The sequence below is a fragment of the Trematomus bernacchii genome, unplaced genomic scaffold, assembly GCF_902827165.1.
Source record: "Trematomus bernacchii unplaced genomic scaffold, fTreBer1.1, whole genome shotgun sequence".
NCBI lineage: Eukaryota > Metazoa > Chordata > Actinopteri > Perciformes > Nototheniidae > Trematomus > Trematomus bernacchii.
In genome coordinates this window covers 27650809-27670304 of record NW_022987720.1, presented here as the reverse complement: position 1 = coordinate 27670304, position 19496 = coordinate 27650809, and the positions used below count along the sequence as shown (strand labels likewise).

The window sequence follows — 19496 nt, the reverse complement described above, 5'->3', positions numbered from 1 at the left end:
TAAAATATGATGAATCTAAAGCTAATGTAACACTAACCTTGTTCAGGGTTCATACACTTTTTCACCAATGATTTTCCATGACTTCTCCATGACCTTTACCTAATTTTCCATGACCAAAAAAATTACTCTTTCTCAGCGGTACCACTGAAAATGGTTTATTTTAACATGGATCAGGAAAATAAGGTCTGCATATGAAACATGTTGTGCCTATCTAAAACAAATCAAATAGTAGGCTTACTAGCTTCCACAGGCTAAAGCAACTCAAATCTCTCACCAGCAAAATACCTCGTCAGTTAAATGCCATTTTACGTTTCTATACGATACAGTATTTATTATCATTATAGTATTACTATTTTGGCGATTAGATAAAATATAAATTATATTTGATGCAACTTTAGTTACATTTCCATGACTTTTCCAACATTTTGGGAAAAATATTCCATAACTTTTCCAGGGCCTGGAATTAGCTTTTTGAATTTCCATGACTTTTCCAGGTTTTTAATGACCGTAAGAACCCTGCTTGTTAAATTCCCCCAAAGATGTTGATTATCTTGTTAACAGGACAATGATTGCCAGTTGTTGTTTTTTTAGCAATGTATCCTTGAACACTTTTCTATCAGTGTTATTTTATGTAGAATTTCTTAAAATACTCGGAAAATGACAGAATTACCACATGGCCATGTTAGTCACCGTTTTTACTTCCACAGTTTTAATGATTTATTCCACTTCAAACACCATCTAGATCAAACGTTTTCCCTAATGTCTAGTAGCTTCATTTGTTCAGTTTTTGCCGAAAAACAGAACACTTACTCAGGAAGAGAGCTTTGTTTTTTTAATTCAGATGATCTATTTTGTTCAATTGTATTTTCACTATAATAAAGAAGAGATTCTATATTACACTCTGAGGGATTTGTGTGTTTTATGGATGTCAAAAATGTTCCATCACAACACAATTCAATCAAATAATCTAATTTATTTACAAAAACAATGTGCAAAAGAATCAAACAAGATTTATTAGGATGCATATTTCATGAGGGGTGTGTGTGTGTGTGTGTGTGGTCGTGTGTGTGTGTGATATTAATGTGAGTGTGTGAGGTTTGTGAGGGTCCTCAGTCGGAGGGGTAAGGCCACGTTGGTGTCTCTGTGCCACTGGGGGGTGGTGACGTGTGCAGGGGGGGTCAGGACGCTCTGAGCCACACCGGGGGCTTTTAGCAGCGACCACAACTCCTCGCCTCGCGTTACTATGGCAACAAGGTCTTCTTCATCGGAGCACCAGGCGACCGACCCGCCTCTGGTGACCGTTCTCAGCTTGGAGAGGAACAGAGACACCCTGAAATATGGATCAAATACACCGTTACATGACATATTTGATTTGATTTGTGTAAAACAATAATACAAAAAAATAATAATTATAATGAAATTTAACATGAGAATTATTATACAATACAAAATGAAGCAGTGTCAAATTGATAAACAAACATATTACTGATTCTAAATTATATATAAACAAATGATCTACTTCATTACACATCCAAAAAGGGGTGGGAAGACGTTTACACTTATTTAATCCCACCCCTTCTCCCAAAAACTAAATTATTAACATATATATATATTTTCTTTTCTTAAAGAAATACATTTGTTACAAAAAACAAAACAAAAACAACAAATAAATAAACAGATAAATAAACAAACGAATATATAAAAGAGGTAAATGGTTATCAAGAAAAGATAAATTAACAAACCAAATAAATAAATAAACCGTAAACACCCAGTTATGATGAAACAATTTAATCCCTGTATCTTGTTAAAATCAATGACATTAAAAGGTAAGTAATTTGTGTCATGAAGTGTAAAGTACAAGTAACCTCCAAACTGTACTTAAAGGTAGGGTAGGTAAGAACCAGCTCGAGTGCGCTTGAATTTGAAAATACACAACCGGAAAAAATCTGCCCCTTCCTTCAGACTTTCTTACAGAGCCCCTCCTCCAACACACACGAACGAGCACATGACCAATGAGGGCACGAGATAAGTTTGTGCACAGATGGAAGGCTGACAGGCAGGTAGGCCATCCAGTTATTTTAGCCGGGCTGGCTAAAATGATTGGTCGTGCTTTTTACAGTACCACGGCTTCCACAGATGAAATGTTTGTATGTATTTATTGTCAAAGCATTTAATATATTCATTGCTATCGGGATGTTAAGAGCATTCCATGGAATATAACAAGTGTATCTGAAATGAATTACCTACCCCACCTTTAAAAAAAACAGCGATTTGGGGTTGTATGCTTCCACCAACCAGTGTGAAGACTTTGAAGGAGTTTAAAAAAAAAATATTGAGTGTAGTTTTGGATTAAATGGAGTTTATCATTTTATTGACATGAATGGTCAGCAACGACATTCCCCTTCGTGTGTGGACGCTCCGAACACATCTTTAACCTGGCAGCATAGAATCATTTTCTAAATGAACAAAGATTAAAATAGGTACCGAAGATTAGTGTCACATTACAGTTTGATGTAAACCAAGCAACTTACAATAAGTCAACCAAGATACAAACAGCAAGAATCCCGCAAGTGCATGAGCCTTAAACAAGCTTTCAATGAGCCATAAATCCACACCATTTTAAATGCTATGCACAGAAATCAGAATTAGCCCACTGTGCTCTGATTGGTCGGCCCGCCCACTCTGTTCTGATGAGTCCACCACCGTTACAGCGGAACATCAGTGATTATGTGTTACAATGGCGTTAGCAACCAGAAAATGACACCAGCAATGACAAACAGATGAGATTGCTGCGTGGGGTCTGGGTGCCGTGTTGGCGGGACGTTGCGGGGCTCGCTGCTGGAGCGGACAGTGTGAGCTGGATTACTGGGGTCGTTCCCTGGTTGCTGCGTGGGGTCTGCGAGACAGCGAGACATCGCGAAACTCACCTGAACTCAGCCTGAGCACACACACAAACTCAGGCTGAGTTCAGGCTGAGAAATCCGCGGAGCCGCAGCTGAGAAAAGATAAGGCTGTGTGTGTGTGTGTGAGGAGCTCCACGGATTGGTCCATTTGGACCCATGGGCACGTCACTGTACTCAGGAAGAAAACAATGGAGAAAGAAAAATCTCCAACGAGGCGTTCTGGGGCAGCATAGACAGGTATTTTCTGTGTTAGAGTTTTACTCGCTACAGGGTGTACTTTGAGGGTTTGTGACTCTGCACACCGTTTACATGCAGAACAACCTTCATAACACACAAGGGGACGGGTAATAACTGGAAAAGCATGACATGGGAGCTTTAACAGGTTATAACAGGTCATAATGCAGTCTTATAAAACTAAAGGATGTGCCAAATTTGATAAAACTTCATCAAGGCTGTGTTCGTGTTCAGGAGAAAGGGCCAGACTTTACAATATATTATGGAGGTGTTAAAGGTCAGCTATTATGCAAAACCCTCTTTTTCATGTCTCTTCTACATCAGCATGTGTCCCCTTTTTTCCATGTCTCTTCTACATCAACATGTGTCCCCTCTTCTTCATGTCTCTTCTACATCAACATGTGTCCCCTCTTCTTCATGTCTCTTCTACATCAACATGTGTCCCCTCTTCTTCATGTCTCTTCTACATCACCATGTGTCCCCTCTTCTTCATGTCTCTTCTACATCAACATGTGTCCCCTCTTCTTCATGTCTCTTCTACATCAACATGTGTCCCCTCTTCTTCATGTCTCTTCTACATCACCATGTGTCCCCTCTTCTTCATGTCTCTTCTACATCAACATGTGTCCCCTCTTCTTCATGTCTCTTCTACATCAACATGTGTCCCCTCTTCTTCATGTCTCTTCTACATCACCATGTGTCCCCTCTTCTTCATGTCTCTTCTACATCAACATGTGTCCCCTCTTCTTCATGTCTCTTCTACATCAACATGTGTCCCCTCTGTGTAAAGAGATTCTGAAAGTTTCAGGAACAAAGATTCTCTCTCTTTTTGTCCTGATCCATTTATATAAAAACCTGTCTGAAAATGAGCTGATCAGATTTTGGCCACTTTGTGATGTCATAACGATGTTTTGTCTTGTGTAACCATTAGCCAATCACCAACCAAGGTAACCCCCCCCCCCCTTATCACCTGAATCTCCTCCTAGAGCACCATTGTGTTCTTTGTAACCAAATATCTCTCAGAGGGCCGTGGGGAGGGGCTCCTTATTTTCATCTAAAGTAACAGACAGAGAATCAGTACTTTTGAAACAGGGCTGAAACAGAGGGGATTATGGGATGCTGCAATGATCTGTTTGGTGTTTGGAGCCAAACACTTCAGAGACATGTTCTGTATATATCTGAGACCTATATGAAAAACAGTATAATAGGGGACCTTTAAATCCATCAAGGCAGTGTTTGTGTCCAGGAGAATGGAACAGACCTTCAAATATATCATGGAGGTGTTAAAACATGCGTGTGAGGCGGTCACCTGGGTATGAGGTCATGTGATCGTGACGCCAGCTTGGCCAGAGCGCTCATCAGAGTGGTGACGACTCTGGGGGCGGGGCAGTCTGTGCCGGGCGGGGGGGCGGAGGACGTGATCTCAAACAGCACCGCCTCCAACGCCTCGAAACAGGAAGTGATGAGCGTCACGGAGCAGCGGGAGTCACATGACACCGAGAGGTATTCTCCCAGCACCCACACCTGGAGGAACAACAAAGGATTCTTTTGCCACGTTTTCTGAATGATGTGACAGGGAAGGGATGCTGAGGGAAAAGCTTGAGGTTTTTATCCAAAGATCTACAGAAATTAAAATATTTGGAAGAGTTTGATCCTCTTCTCTGTAGCACGTAGACACACAGTTTTTTGCATTTTAAGAAATGATATGGTAACTAGGCATACACACCTAAAGAGTGAGAAAAATGTAATTTTCAAATTGTAAAATTGATGAATAATATATATGATAAAGTTAACAAACGTCATAAGTTATCATCAATTTCATTTTACATTTAGATGTATTTTATAATTGTTATTGTCTTGTATTTTTGTACATTGTAACCCATGTTTTTTGGTCTATAAAGCCCCCTGAGACAAATGTGTTTTCTGATCACCACGGTGCTAGTGCAGCACCCTCATGTACTGTCAAGTCGCCGGACTGCGGAGCGCATAAAGCAGACTCTTCACGCTAACGAAGGATCACTTCTTCGTCAGGGCAGGGAAGGCTACGCAGTACGCAGGCTACTGTCCCGCAGCTGCTGCCTCTCTGTTGGACTCCGGTACTGCACATTACTCATGAGACGTAATGAGTAGGGGGCGAACGCACTAACCAGCGCGTGCCGGATGAGAATGTCTGGCGTGCCAGATTTGGCCCACGGGCCGCCAGTTGATGGTCACTGGGCTATATGAATCAAAATAGATTTGATACACTAATTGTTTTATGTAACCGTAGGGTATTGTGGATACCTCTCCCATTCTTCCCTTTTATGTCAAATATATGAACTGAATTTCAAATTGTTATGGTTTTCATTCCATACAGTATTAATTTACAAGATCCTATCACCTAACCAGTTCCTTATCATTTATTTCCTTACTGCTACTCTACTAGGAATATGATGGACAGAATCTGTCTTGTTGTTTTTTCTCCTGGTGTTTTATTTCTCCGTGTATTTACCACATGAGTGTAGAGTTCCTCCTTGCTGTAGACGTTGGCCGTGGCTCCAGAGAACTCCAGCAGCTCGTGGGACTGATCCATGACCAGAGAGGGGTGCAGCTTACACAGCCTCAGCAGGTGGGAGCTGAACACCCTGCAGACACACAGAGAGCAGGATATCACATTATTTAATGTGTGTGTGTGTGTGTGTGTGTGTGTGTGTGTGTGTGTGTGTGTGTGTGTGTGTGTGTGTGTGTGTGTGTGTGTGTGTGTGTGTGTGTGTAGGGGCACCACGAAAAGATATCACAATGGTTACTTAAACATTTTTTTCTTAATGTTCTAAAATAGTATGGGCCCCTGTCAGTCACGGGCCCTTAGAATCGTCCTAACTTTTCACCCCCTTACGGCACCCCTGTGTGTGTGTTAATGTTATGTATTCATAGTAAAAAAATGAGGCCTTATCGTAGTGTCTTTCTTTTACAATTCAAATGCTTTCTGTAGCACTGAACCGTCAGTGTCAAATAACGTATAACCTTAAATCCATACTGATGCTTTTGTACAGATGTGATGTGAAGGAAGAGAGGTGTGTGTGTGTGTGTGTGTGTGTGTGTGTGTGTGTGTGTGTGTGTGTGTGTGTGTGTGTGTGTGTGTGTGTGTGTGTGTGTGTGTGTGTGTGTGTGTGTGTACCTGTGTATCTCTTTGTTGTATTTGGGGATGTTGAGGAGGAGGCTGCTTCTCTCCAGCATCACCAGGATCAGGTGAGCTAAGAGCTTCTCATCTGCTACCTAAAGACAGACACACATTGTTTTAAGCCAAAACTAAATATGCATTATCTTAATGTACTGGAGAGTATTAGGGTCAGGCTTAAGAACCATAAATTAGATGTTTTCTTATACCTGGCACCAATCAACTAATCATCTTTTCCCTCTCTTTATCTGCTGTTGTAATCATGTACATTTAAATAAGGGATTTCTGATTCTGAATTCTAAAAGTTCAACCTTATCTTTCCTTTCTTTTACAACTCTCATTTATTTAACATCATAGCGGGCTCTTATACTTTTCAACTGTTCTGTACGTGCAGTAGTTGAAGTTTCTTTACCGTAATAACAGTGTTGAAAAAAATGTGCAACAGCACAGGGACAGTCTGGGCACACTGAACAACTCTCGGCCAATCAGCAGTCTCCACCAGCAGCTCATGGAGCGTGCTCAGTCGGTCGATTGTGTCTCCTGTGGAGGGAGAGAGAGAAATGATTCTATGAGTCATGTTTTAAAAAATAAAGACACACATTTAACAGTAGCAAGTTAGCCTAGCTTAGCATAAAGAAAGGGTAAAACAGCAAGACAGCACCTTGAGAGATCAATAATTAACACAAAACATCAGGAAAGATATTTGGTTACCTGAGCCCGCTTCCCCTCTCAGCAGGAAGAGGAAAAGCCCTCTGAAAGACGGGCTTCGAAAGGCATCGAGTGACAGGAGGCCACGGCCACTCTGCTCAGAGATGGGCAAACAAGTTGACCTGCACGGACACATAAACAACAAAAAGAAATCAGTAAGACAGTGGTCAAAATAAGATCCTAGTTGATGTAGTGGTAGGCAGTCCATATTACATATTAGTGGTAGGAAGTACATGGACATATCTTAAACAGTTTAGAAAAACTATTTTTAAGCTAGCATTTCATTAGGAGTCATTTTAAAGCCTTCATTTTTAAGCTTTAATCCTTGGTTTTCACACTGGTTGTTTATTTGATTACACTACACTGCTCAATACTGGATTCTGATTGGTCCTTTTTGGAACATTCAGCAATCTGTTATTTCTCGACAGCAGGCCGTTGCTAAGGACCCTGTGATCAATGGACCATGTGCAGTCTTATCAATCCGCAGAAAGAAGTCCGGTCAATTTAACGTCAGCTGTGGCGGATGTGAAGCACTCTAAGCTGCATGTGTGTATAATAGGTGCTGTATATATATATTTGTATTCATACAGTTTTGATCTAAAGTGTGTGTGTGCACCTGACTTGCAGCACCAGCGTGGCGGACAGACAGGGCAGGTCCAGCAGAGTGTGCAGCAGCTCCACTGCAGTACCAGCCGTCACCAGAGAGGGCAGCAGGTCCACAAAATCATCCACCACCGCCGGGCTGTCCCACGCCAAGAACTGCAGGACAGACAGGAAGCTTGAGTATCCATCACTTCTCTTCCCCATCCTGCAGTAGGTGTGTGTAGACTCGAGTGTACAGCAGTGTGTGTGTTCACCTTCAGCAGGTTAGGGAAGGAGTGTGTGTAGACTAGAGTGTACAGCAGTGTGTGTGTTCACCTTCAGCAGGTTAGGGAAGGAGTGTGTGTAGACTAGAGTGTACAGCAGTGTGTGTGTTCACCTTCAGCAGGTTAGGGAAGGAGTGTGTGTAGACTAGAGTGTACAGCAGTGTGTGTGTTCACCTTCAGCAGGTTAGAGAAGGAGTGTGTGTAGACTAGAGTGTACAGCAGTGTGTGTGTTCACCTTCAGCAGGTTAGGGAAGGAGTGTGTGTAGACTAGAGTGTACAGCAGTGTGTGTGTTCACCTTCAGCAGGTTAGGGAAGGAGTGTGTGTAGACTAGAGTGTACAGCAGTGTGTGTGTTCACCTTCAGCAGGTTAGGGAAGGAGTGTGTGTAGACTAGAGTGTACAGCAGTGTGTGTGTTCACCTTCAGCAGGTTAGGGAAGGAGTGTGTGTAGAGTGTACAGCAGTGTGTGTGTGTTCACCTTCAGCAGGTTAGGGAAGGAGTGTGTGTAGACTAGAGTGTACAGCAGTGTGTGTGTTCACCTTCAGCAGGTTAGGGAAGGAGTGTGTGTAGAGTGTACAGCAGTGTGTGTGTGTTCACCTTCAGCAGGTTAGGGAAGGAGTGTGTGTAGACTAGAGTGTACAGCAGTGTGTGTGTTCACCTTCAGCAGGTTAGGGAAGGAGTGTGTGTAGAGTGTACAGCAGTGTGTGTGTTCACCTTCAGCAGGTTAGGGAAGGAGTGTGTGTCGAGTGTACAGCAGTGTGTGTGTTCACCTTCAGCAGGTTGGAGAAGGAGTGTGTGTAGACTAGTGTACAGCAGTGTGTGTGTTCACCTTCAGCAGGTTAGGGAAGGAGTGTGTGTAGACTAGTGTACAGCAGTGTGTGTGTTCACCTTCAGCAGGTTAGGGAAGGAGTGCGTGTACTGCGGCACTCGGAGCTGCAGACTCTCGAGGTTCAGTCGGAGGAAGCGCAGGAGCTCGTGAGCGAGGAACGGGTCGTTGAAGAGTTCGGCGGGAAAACGAGCGAACACCAGCGCCCACACCGACCCACAATCCACTGCAGCCATCTCGCCTACACATTAAAGTACAGGGTCAGCGTTTTAAAGAAGACACTACAGGGGACCAGAGTAACAGAAGACTAACGTAGATTATTAACCTTGAAGTTATAATCTTTGCTGAAATGTTATGTATTCATAGTGAAAAATGTGTGTGTGTCTTTCTTTTACAATTCAAATGCTTTCTGTAGTACTGAACTGTCAGTGTGAAATGACTTATAACCCTAAACCATACTGATGCTTTTGTACAGATGTGATGTGAAGAAAGAGAGACGTGTGTGTGTGTGTGTGTAAAAGTGTGTGTGTAGATGTGTACACACACCGTGGTTGAGGTAGAACTGGGCGATGGGCAGCAGCACCCGAGCGAACGACAGATCTGAGCTCAGCCGACCGAAGAGCGCCTTGATGCACGGAAACGCCCGGAAGACCAGCGAGGCGTCTTCCTCACACACACAGTCCAGGATACACACCGCCTCCACCAGGCACTGAGGGGGGGGGGGGGGGGGGACGACAGAGAGGCATCAGGACAACATCTGGATTACATTATTGCTTTGTTTTTAGTAAGAAGTTTCCTAAATGTCCCACAATAACTTTTTGCTCTCAGATCATCAGGTGCTCAATGTGTGTCTACCAATCAGGGGGTTGGTGTTTCCATCCCCGTCCCTTACAGTCAACATGTCTCCATTAGTAAGATACCCAAAAATGCTAATACAAAACCCCCACAATGCCATTGAAGAAAATGTGAATTTCTGAGATTAAAATTGGTTATATTTCCTGAACTACTTTTGACTTAATGAATTTATGACGAATTGGTTGGTTGGTATTTTTGTGAGTTTAATATCAGTAATATCCAAGTTTCTCTATTCTCGTAAATGTAGGACTTTAATCTTATAAATATTATGGTCCAAGTGTGCTCTGATAGTGCTTATAAATGACACACAGGCTCACCGCTTTCTGCAGGTCTGCATCTGACTTTTTGTGCGCCTCTATGAAAACAAAAGAATAAACATGAATACATTTCAAACGTAAACAAAGTAAATTATAATGTACAGATACACAATCATAGAAAATGACCATATACTCTTTGTAAGTATTTATTTCCTGGATAAATTGGCTTATTTAAAGCGAATATTACTGCACTTGTTTCTTCATGGTTTACTGCACATAGTGTAAGTCATTTTGGATAAAAGCTTCCGCCAAATGAAACGTGTTGCAATGTCATTTCTAGATCTTAAGATACAACTACACAAATGACTTCCCTCTCCCACACACTGCACAGTTTCACACACACACTGCACAGTTTCACACACACACTGCACAGTTTCACACACTGCACAGTTTCACACACACACTGCACCGTTTCACACACACACACTGCACAGTTTCACACACTGCACAGTTTCACACACACACACACACGCACACACTCACTGCGGTCGCTCTGCTCGATGAGGCGCTGGCAGTACTGGAAGGATTTCTCTCTCAGACGCTCCTTCGGAGGCAGCAGGCGGCTGGAGGAGGAAGTCACAGAAACCATGGAAACCACCGATCCATCCACCTCCGAACGGTCATCTGTAACACGGGAGGTCAGGAGGGACAGGTCAAGATTATTATTATTATTATTATTAGTATATATTATCATAACCACAGTCCCCACGATGTATCTGAACAGAGAGCAGGAGTTATTATGATTGAAGAGGTTTTTCTTCATGGAGATCTCGAGCAATGCCCCGATTTACAGAAGAGGAAAACAATAAATCAAGAGGTCATTTTTTATTTTAGCCGCAAGAAGCAGCAAGGAATGACCTGTGTGATTGAGAAACAAGATTTGTAATAACGACAAAAACGTTGTAGCTGTACAAGAAAACTCTTTAGATTAGATTAGATATACTGATTTCATCTAAAATCCCTGAATTAAAAAATAACAATATACAGTTATTATCAAGTGTTAAAAGTATTGCAGAGTTGCATATTTGCACAGATTATACAGCGTAAGTAAAGTCATAAAAATCAATGCAAGACATTTTTAAGATCAGCGTTTCAGTCATTTGTCACAGAAGTTCATTCCTGATTACACACTCTGAGATTGAAGGAAAGGAAAAAGGTGCAAACACCAGTGAGAGAGACGTTAAGAAGTCACAGATTTAGGATTCCTGGAGAGTCGGTTTGTTAGATCAGCTGTGAGTCAGGATCATTTCAGAGTGCTGAGAGTGGAGCTGTGAGGAAGAGTTGTTCACAGCGTCTGAGATGCACGCGCATGCAGATGGAGGCCCACCAATGGACAAGTCTTACCATTAGAGAAGGAGTGGGAGTGGGAGAGGGAGAGGCTGAGCTGCAGCCTGTGAGCTGGAGGTGAAACAGAGCAGGTCATCTGAGGCGGACATGTTTAGGCTGGATATGTGAGGTTGATGCTGCCTCTAGGGCTGCAGGGTTTGAACAAAAACACCCAATTGCAAAAAAATGTGGCCGATACTGCAACTAAGATATAGTGGGGTTTATCACTTTGGTATATTTGTTCTAATTATCATTAAAAAATATCATGAAATAGTCATGGTGTGATGGAGGGCAGAAAGCATAGAATATCAAATAAATTGCCTCCCATCTTTTTGTTTTGTTAGTTTTTTGTTAAAAACCTCAAATTTTTGGGTGAAAAAAATTACATTATATATAAATAGTAAATAAATAAAAAGAACTAGATCACCTAGAAATTTACTTTGACCCTATCTAATAATTTTTAAAGATGAACTTAAGAACACAACAGCCTGTTTTTCTTTTCTTGAAACACATATTTTGTTTAACTGAACAATATTAAAAATTAACATACGTTTGTGCAATCTGTTAGTATAATATTCCTTAATTATATTTAAAGTGTAGATGAGAAAAAATACTTAAAAGATTCAGGCTCAGTCTATTCCGTATTTTAACACCAATTATGGAAAAACGGTGTGACTTTATTGTGGTTTTATAGAGCTTTCTACAAAAAGTGGTAGTTTGTCTAGAAAGGTACTTGCTATCTTTCATTCGCAAATGTTTTTGGACGCTTTCTAAAGGACATGAAGTGAGCTACTGAAGTAACTTAATGACATGAAGCGATGAGTATCTGTAGCGTGCGAATGTTGTGATTGTTGTGGAGGACCTACCAGTGTCCGCTGTGCCGTTGCCGTTAGAAACCGAGTGGTAGGTGAGCAGCCAGTGGCGCAGCGCGGAGAAGGAGAAGACGTTCATCCACTGGTCCTCCGTGAAGCTCTGCCCCACACACAGCACCGTGAAGAAGTCCCCCGACACCGTGCCATCCAGCTCCGCTATCGGCACCGGCTGAGAGCAAACACACAATATTTGTGTCTCAATATAATATTTGTATTGAGAAGAAAAGCATACAAGTGTAAGCAATAGTACAGACTACAACACATATAATACACAACACATTTGAATACACTGTAATAGACCAACTTACTTCTAAAACAAAATATATTAACTTAATACCGGTCCATATCATTCAGGAGAATTCTCAAGTACATTTCAAAAGGATGCTAAAAAATCATCTCAGTATTATAAAGTAAAATTGAACTGTGCCTGTGGGTATGTATTATTAAGTACAATTATTTGTATTTTTTTGTTTGGCCTTATGACGGCTAAAATTGGATGACCATTTTAGTGTTCACTTCATATAGCACTCTAAATGGCATGAAATTATGAGCTGTTTTGTTTTATGTATGTTTTATGTATGTTTATGTATGTTTTGTGTGTGTGAGGACCCCAGGAAGAATAGCCAATGCTCATGCTAGAGCTAATGGGGATCCTAATAAAGAATAGAATAGAATAATACTTTATACATAGAATATACAAGTGTGAGATGCAGGATCTTTTTTAATATTAAAATGTAAATACAATGACGCAGAGTTGAGTACACTATCTCTCTTTGCCTGCTTACCTGACGTGACCTCGGCCCTGTGAAGAATCCTCCAGAGGAAGCCCCGCCTCCCTGAAGGATGCTCGCATAACGCAGCCAATCAACAAGCTTTTTACTCAGGAGGGTCACGTGATCTGTAGGTGAGGTGGGAGGTAAGACAAAGGATGCTGGTTCTTAGGATCACTGATTAGACGTCTAGTTTTACTTAAAGGTCCCAGATTATACTGTTTTTCATCAATATATTATAGGTCTCAGATATATACAGAACATGTCTCTGAAGTGTTTGGCTCCAAACACCAAACAGATCATTGCAGCATCCCATAATCCCCTCTGTTTCAGCCCTGTTTCAAAAGTGCTGATTCTCTGTCTGTTACTTTAGATGAAAATAAGGAGCCCCTCCCCACGCCCCTCTGAGAGATATTTGGTTAGAAAGAACACAATGGTGCTCTAGGAGGAGATTCAGGTGATACGGTGGGGGGGGGGGTTACCTTGGTTGGTGATTGGCTAATGGTTACACAAGCCAACACATCATTATGACATCACAAAGTGGCCAAAATCTGATCAGCTCATTTTCAGACAGGATTTTATAAAAATGGATCAGGACAAAAAGAGAGAATCTTTGTTCCTGAAACGTTCAGAATCTCTTTACACAGAGGGGACACATGTTGATGTAGAAGAGACATGAAGAAGAGGGGACACATGTTGATGTAGAAGAGACATGAAGAAGAGGGGACACATGTTGATGTAGAAGAGACATGAAGAAGAGGGGACACATGTTGATGTAGAAGAGACATGAAGAAGAGGGGACACATGTTGATGTAGAAGAGACATGAAGAAGAGGGGACACATGTTGATGTAGAAGAGACATGAAGAAGAGGGGACACATGTTGATGTAGAAGAGACATGAAGAAGAGGGGACACATGTTGATGTAGAAGAGACATGAAGAAGAGGGGACACATGTTGATGTAGAAGAGACATGAAGAAGAGGGGACACATGTTGATGTAGAAGAGACATGAAGAAGAGGGGACACATGTTGATGTAGAAGAGACATGAAGAAGAGGGGACACATGTTGATGTAGAAGAGACATGAAAAAGAGGGGACACATGTTGATGTAGAAGAGACATGAAAAAGAGGGGACACATGTTGATGAAGAAGAGACATGAAAAAGAGGGGACACATGTTGATGTAGAAGAGACATGAAAAAGAGGGGACACATGTTGATGTAGAAGAGACATGAAGAAGAGGGGACACATGTTGATGAAGAAGGGGATTTTGCATAATAGGTGACCTTTAAAAACAGCGGAAGACACTGTGTGTTACCTTCAGTGAGGCACTCGAGGTTGTGTGTGAGGATGGTGTTGAGGATGGGCAGAGTGTGTGTGAGCGAGTTGGTCGGCCCCTCTGATTGACGGCTCTCCAGACCCCGAAGGAGCTGACTGCAGAGAGACGACACGTCTGCCCTAGATCCTGCCTGTTGGGGTTTAAGTTTAAACGTAAATCTTTGAATAGTGTGTGTGTAAGTGTGTTTTCAATGCCACCAAACATATTTATTCTAAAAAGTTGACCTTCACACACAAAGAAAACAACTATTGAACATTTACCTTAACCTATACAACTCTTTCGTGTTCAAGGATTTTGACATTATTTAGATAGCCTCCTAGATTCTTAAATATGTCTCAAAGTAACTATGAGTGAAGCTGAACTGAGCTTTTATTGTACAATGCCATGTCTTTTTATGCTGCTGCAACACAAACATGTCCCAAATTGGGATCAATAAAGTACTTCTTATCTTATCTTATATCCTCTCAGTCTTTAGACACATACTCTTGGCTGACTTTAACATGTATTATGTCTCTTATAGTATTTTAAACAAGATAATCTTTAATTAAAATCACCAGTGGGTCTGTGTCTCTATTGTGTTTTATTCTATCTCGAGTAAAGCTGCTCCAGAGCCACTATTTCAAGCATACTACGTCATCGAGTGCCGCCGAAGGACTGTTCCAATCTCCAGCATACTTGGAATTCTACCGAGCCCGGCGTACTTCGTTTGGAGAAATTTCGAGGCTGCACATGTGTGGACTCCACGGTCTTAAAATCCCCACAATGCTTTGCGCACGGACCAATTTCCCCAAATCTGTGGCGGAAAATGTAAGGCGGGGCCTCTCATATGACGCACACCTGCACACTTGCTAGCCTGTTCCACTCTTTGTTTTCCGAATGCCAGGAAGTATTCTTGCCTCGCTTCTGAAGCGAGACGCTCGGAAGACATGTGCTACCAAGCAAGCGTACTCGAGATTGAGAAACACTCTATGTCCTGAGTGTTTAGGTATCTGATCCACAGTCACTGCTCACCTGTGAGAGCAGCAGGGCGGCAGCATGGCTGTTCAGCTGGACGATGTTCTCCTGGCTGTAGTTCCCCGAGTGAGCAGCAGGTGGCAGCGTCTCTCTGAGCACCGCTGAGCTCAGCACCTGAAACTGCTCGGCAGGGGAGGAGAGGAGCGACTGAAGCCTCTTCTGAAGCTCTGGAGGCAACCTTTAAAACAAATAAAACCTCACACTGAATATGAGAGAGTTTGGTGAAGAAAAGCTGCTGTGAAGACGAAGACAAAAACAGAGCCAGAATGTGATGATAAACAACTGCGTATTAGGGTCATCAAAAATATACATTTGGGAGTCGGGACCAAGGTTGTAAACTTAGGATAAAGTAAAAAAATTAAGAACAACAACATTTTTTTTTTTTAATGTTATAATTAATAATCAAAGAAAACAAAAAGATAGTAAATTATTGAGTTTTTATCTAGAAAATGCACTATTTAAATCTCAGTTAAATCTTGTAAACATACTAACTTCACAAATGTAAAAAAAATGTAACCCCTTCCCCAAGCTAGGTAATATAGCTATTTCAATATTTGTTTTTAATTTTAATTCTAGAAGAAATATAACAAAAAAATGATGTTATGAAAATAAAGCTTCACATTGTGGCTCTTTTTGTTTTGGCAGGTAAGAACCTCACATAGAAACATGGGGGATCAGAGGAGAGTCAGAGGGAGGAAAAGGAAGTGAAAGAGGGTGACGTTGGATAATGATGGAGCAGGTTGAAAGGAATGAGGGAGGACAGAGGGAGGTGGATGGTGTCTGGGAGGTGCAGGCTGGATCTCTTACGTCCGGATGTACTTGTTGGCGGAGAGGATGAGGTGCAGCCTCTGCAGCGAGTCCACCGTCTCGTAACCCAGCTCCTTCCCCTGGAGCAGCTTCACCAGCCGGCTGTAGAACTTCTGCAGCTCAGAGTCCTGGATCTCCCTGAAAAACACACAGCGCACCTACTTTTGTCGTTTCTAAGTCCTTCATACCGTTGTCTAAAATATGTCACACTCTGGCTGATTGACAGCATATTAATCGACTAGCTGATCTGTCCTTAGATACAAATTATAATAATAAAGCTTTATTTGAATAGCACTTCTCATACAGCAGGTGAAGCTCAAAGTTATATCACAACATCATTAAAAGACCAACTAAACGGGGGTGTCGCTAATAACAAGCTAGTCTACAATTTTGTTATCTTGAGGTTTCGTTGAAAATGTCCACTTTAGGTTGTTAACCTGTAAAAAGTAACAACAATACCTTATGTTGTCTAAATAAATTACCAATAAAAACACAACATTCTTGGTAATAAGAACCATTGTTAGCCCTCCGAATGGATATAAACAGATGTAAAAGTAACACAAAATGAACGTTAACAATAAAAGCAACAAAGCATATTAAGGTTTTGACAGGTTACCTAGCTTCAGCCTAGTTAGCTTAGCAGCGGAAATGCTAACTGGACGTGTGTAAACCAGCTGAAGAGAAGGGTTGAACATGAAGGATAAAGTTTGTCATTTTAAGTTTCATTACCTTGCTTGTTTAATTAAACTCTCTGAGCCGTGAGAGTACATGATGACAGAAAGATGAGCATTCCTCCTGTCAGCAGCGGAAGGTAAACAGTCCGCTCGCTAAACGAGTCCTGACAGGAATCACATGACCAGCACTTTAGTTCCGCTTTCACTACGGAAGAGTTATGGAGCTGCTCTGGCTTCACATTTAGAAACAAAAAAATAGCAATAACTAATATATTTTAATTTTCTTTTACCCCACTGTCTTATATTTTAAGGCTGCTTTTTATACTAGAGTATTTAGTCTTACATGTTTTTCTTATTTATAAAGTCAAACATAAGTCAATTTGTACAATGCATTTTCGATACCTTAAACTTCTACATTTCAGATGTAAGCTAATATTTTACAGATAATCCACTGTTTACTTCTTAACTAATCCCTGTACTTTGTAAATTCATTATTTAATATACACTTAAAAATCATGCATTGAAATGTAAAACTAGTTTTCTTTTTAATGTTAGTCACATCAGTAAACTTTACCCTGCTGAAAAAAACAGCTAAATTGACCAGCCAGTAGATATTAGGCTGGATGGTTGGCTGGTTTAGAGGGGTTTTGGACACTTTAGCTGGTGGCTGGTTTAACTGGTGCACTAGCTAAACCAGCCATCCTGGCCAGCTAAAAAAAAACAGCATCAGCATCCATCTATCACCAGCTTATGTTTAATAATAGTATTAAATATACCATGCTGGAAGCTTACCAGGATTCCAGGTGACCAGCAAACATTGTTTAAATACTGGTATGATTATTTAAACCAGAGAACATAAATTATTACAAAGATTCATTGTGTCATGTATTCTGGTATCTACCAAAATAAAGACATTGTATAGTGTTCATAACAGTATTTTAATTAAGTAATAGCAATAAATAGCTAGTTAATATAATAAAATACACAGTAACAATACAATAATTATACAAATAACAACCAACCTGCAAATCAACCTATACATCAAAATAAATATATATTCTGAAACCGGTGCATTTGATTTAAAATAAAAGTAATAAATAGAATTCAATATTTAAATGGTAACAAAAACAGTAACACTATGTATGATAAGAAAAAGGCAACAAAGAAAGTGTTTTTTGTTTTTCCTTGTTCATGTCCATAATGTTTCCCGTTGTGTAGCGTCCTGCATTTCTGTCTGCTGAAGCCACTTCTTGAAGCAAACTGAAAAGAAATGTACAGATATAAGTACACTGTAAAAAGAAAACTTGACATTGACGTTAACATTTGGGCTGCTGTGGTTGCCAGAACTTGACCGTTAAAGTATGGTAAAATACATTACAAATTACAGTTGGTTGGCATCTAGACGTTACAGTCAACAATTGCTTATGGTTATTTACAATGGCAAAAACAAATAGAGCTAGTGTACACGGTGCAGCTGTATTATCTGGGAAATAGAAGAATCAGATCAGGATTCGGTATTGGCAGACAATCAATATCAAATGAATCGGATAATTATTAGCATCAGCATTTGATCACCTTTGTCGACTTGCAGCCTAAATACAAAGATAACTCCACTCCTCTCCTACCACTCTTACCTCTAATGAGCCTTGGTAGAACTAGTGTCCGAGTCATAGGGTCCAGAACTGACTGAAGACATGTGGAACAGAGTCATAGGGTCCAGAACTGACTGAAGACATGTGGAACAGAGTCATAGGGTCCAGAACTGACTGAAGACATGTGGAACAGAGTCATAGGGTCCAGGACTGACTGAAGACATGTGGAACAGAGTCATAGGGTCCAGAACTGACTGAAGACATGTGGAACAGAGTCATGGAGTCCAGAACTGACTGAAGACATGTCGAACAGAGTCATTGGGTCCAGAACTGACTGAAGACATGTGGAACAGAGGACAGGCATGGTTCCATGTACAGGAAACTGGAACTTTGAACAGGTGTTTTCATCTTTTCTGCCTGAAGGCAAGGCAAGGCAAGGCAAGGCAAGGCAAGGCAAGGCAAGGCAAGGCAAGGCAAGGCAAGGCAAGGCAAGATTCACAAGTTCTTGATCAGGTGTTTGATGTGGGCTAGCATGATCCTTTCTGCAGTGATAAATAAAGAAAACAAAGAAAACATTATTAAAAATAGTAATGATGGTAACAGCAATAATATTAGTTTAACTATGCTGGTTTAGCTGGCCAGGCTGGTCTTGAACCAGCAAGACCAGCCTGGCCAGCTTGTCCAGCCTGGTAAACCAACTAAACCAGCATAACACCAGCTAAAACCAGCTAAAATCAGCAACCATCTTAAGCTGGTCTATGCTGTTTTTTTCAGCAGGGTAGGCCTACTAGAAAATGTTATAGTAAACGTATTCAGAAAATTACCGCAGTGTTTCATACTAGTATATCTAGGGCAAATACCTGATTCTGACACCAATTGAACCAATTCAATGTTTATACAGTAAGAACTAAGACTGGATGGATATTGTTTTTGTAGATTTTCAAGGCCACCGTACCTGATGACAGAGAGGTCACACACACTTCCCCCCCCCCCTCTCTCTCTCTCTCTCTCACTCTCTCTCTCTCTCTCTCTCTCTCTCTCTCTCTCTCTCTCTCTCTCACCTCTCTGCTGTCAGCGTGTTGTTTCTCTCTCTCTCTCTCTCTCTCTCTCTCTCTCTCTCTCTCACACCTCTCTGCAGTCAGCGTGTTGTTTCCTTTCTCTCTCTCTCTCTCTCTCTCTCTCTCTCTCTCTCTCTCTCTCTCTCTCTCTCTCTCTCTCTCTCTCTCTCTCTCTCTCTCC

The 19496-nt window shown here is 41.3% G+C and overlaps 1 protein-coding gene across 2 annotated transcripts; it reads right to left on the bottom strand.

Moving 5' to 3' along the window:
• Nucleotides 1-953: 953 nt before the first annotated feature.
• On the bottom strand, nucleotides 954-16830 carry ap5z1 (adaptor related protein complex 5 subunit zeta 1). 2 transcript variants are annotated; one of them, XM_034142584.1, is made up of 18 exons: nucleotides 16721-16830; nucleotides 15992-16129; nucleotides 15182-15362; nucleotides 14150-14300; nucleotides 12848-12960; nucleotides 12057-12231; nucleotides 11209-11262; nucleotides 10348-10488; nucleotides 9865-9902; nucleotides 9239-9401; nucleotides 8755-8933; nucleotides 7619-7761; nucleotides 7006-7124; nucleotides 6707-6834; nucleotides 6295-6392; nucleotides 5629-5761; nucleotides 4447-4661; nucleotides 954-1330 (listed from the first exon to the last, which is right to left on the bottom strand). In XM_034142584.1, exons 1-18 carry the CDS (start codon nucleotides 16759-16761, stop codon nucleotides 1078-1080), a joined length of 2463 nt encoding a protein of 820 aa, XP_033998475.1. In that variant the 5' UTR covers nucleotides 16762-16830; the 3' UTR covers nucleotides 954-1077. The 2 variants fall into 2 exon arrangements, with proteins under 2 accessions (XP_033998475.1, XP_033998476.1); XM_034142585.1 differs by lacking the exon at nucleotides 11209-11262.
• Nucleotides 16831-19496: the final 2666 nt, after the last annotated feature.

Coding starts and splice junctions, on each gene's coding strand:
- ap5z1 (XM_034142584.1), bottom strand. CDS start 16,761: ATGTACTCTCACGGCTCAGAGAGTTTAATTAAACAAGCAAG. Junction 9,402..9,864: donor ATGCAGACCTGCAGAAAGCG/GTGAGCCTGTGT, acceptor CCCCCCCCTCAG/TGCCTGGTGGAGGCGGTGTG. Junction 7,125..7,618: donor ACGCTGGTGCTGCAAGTCAG/GTGCACACACAC, acceptor GTGTCCGTGCAG/GTCAACTTGTTTGCCCATCT.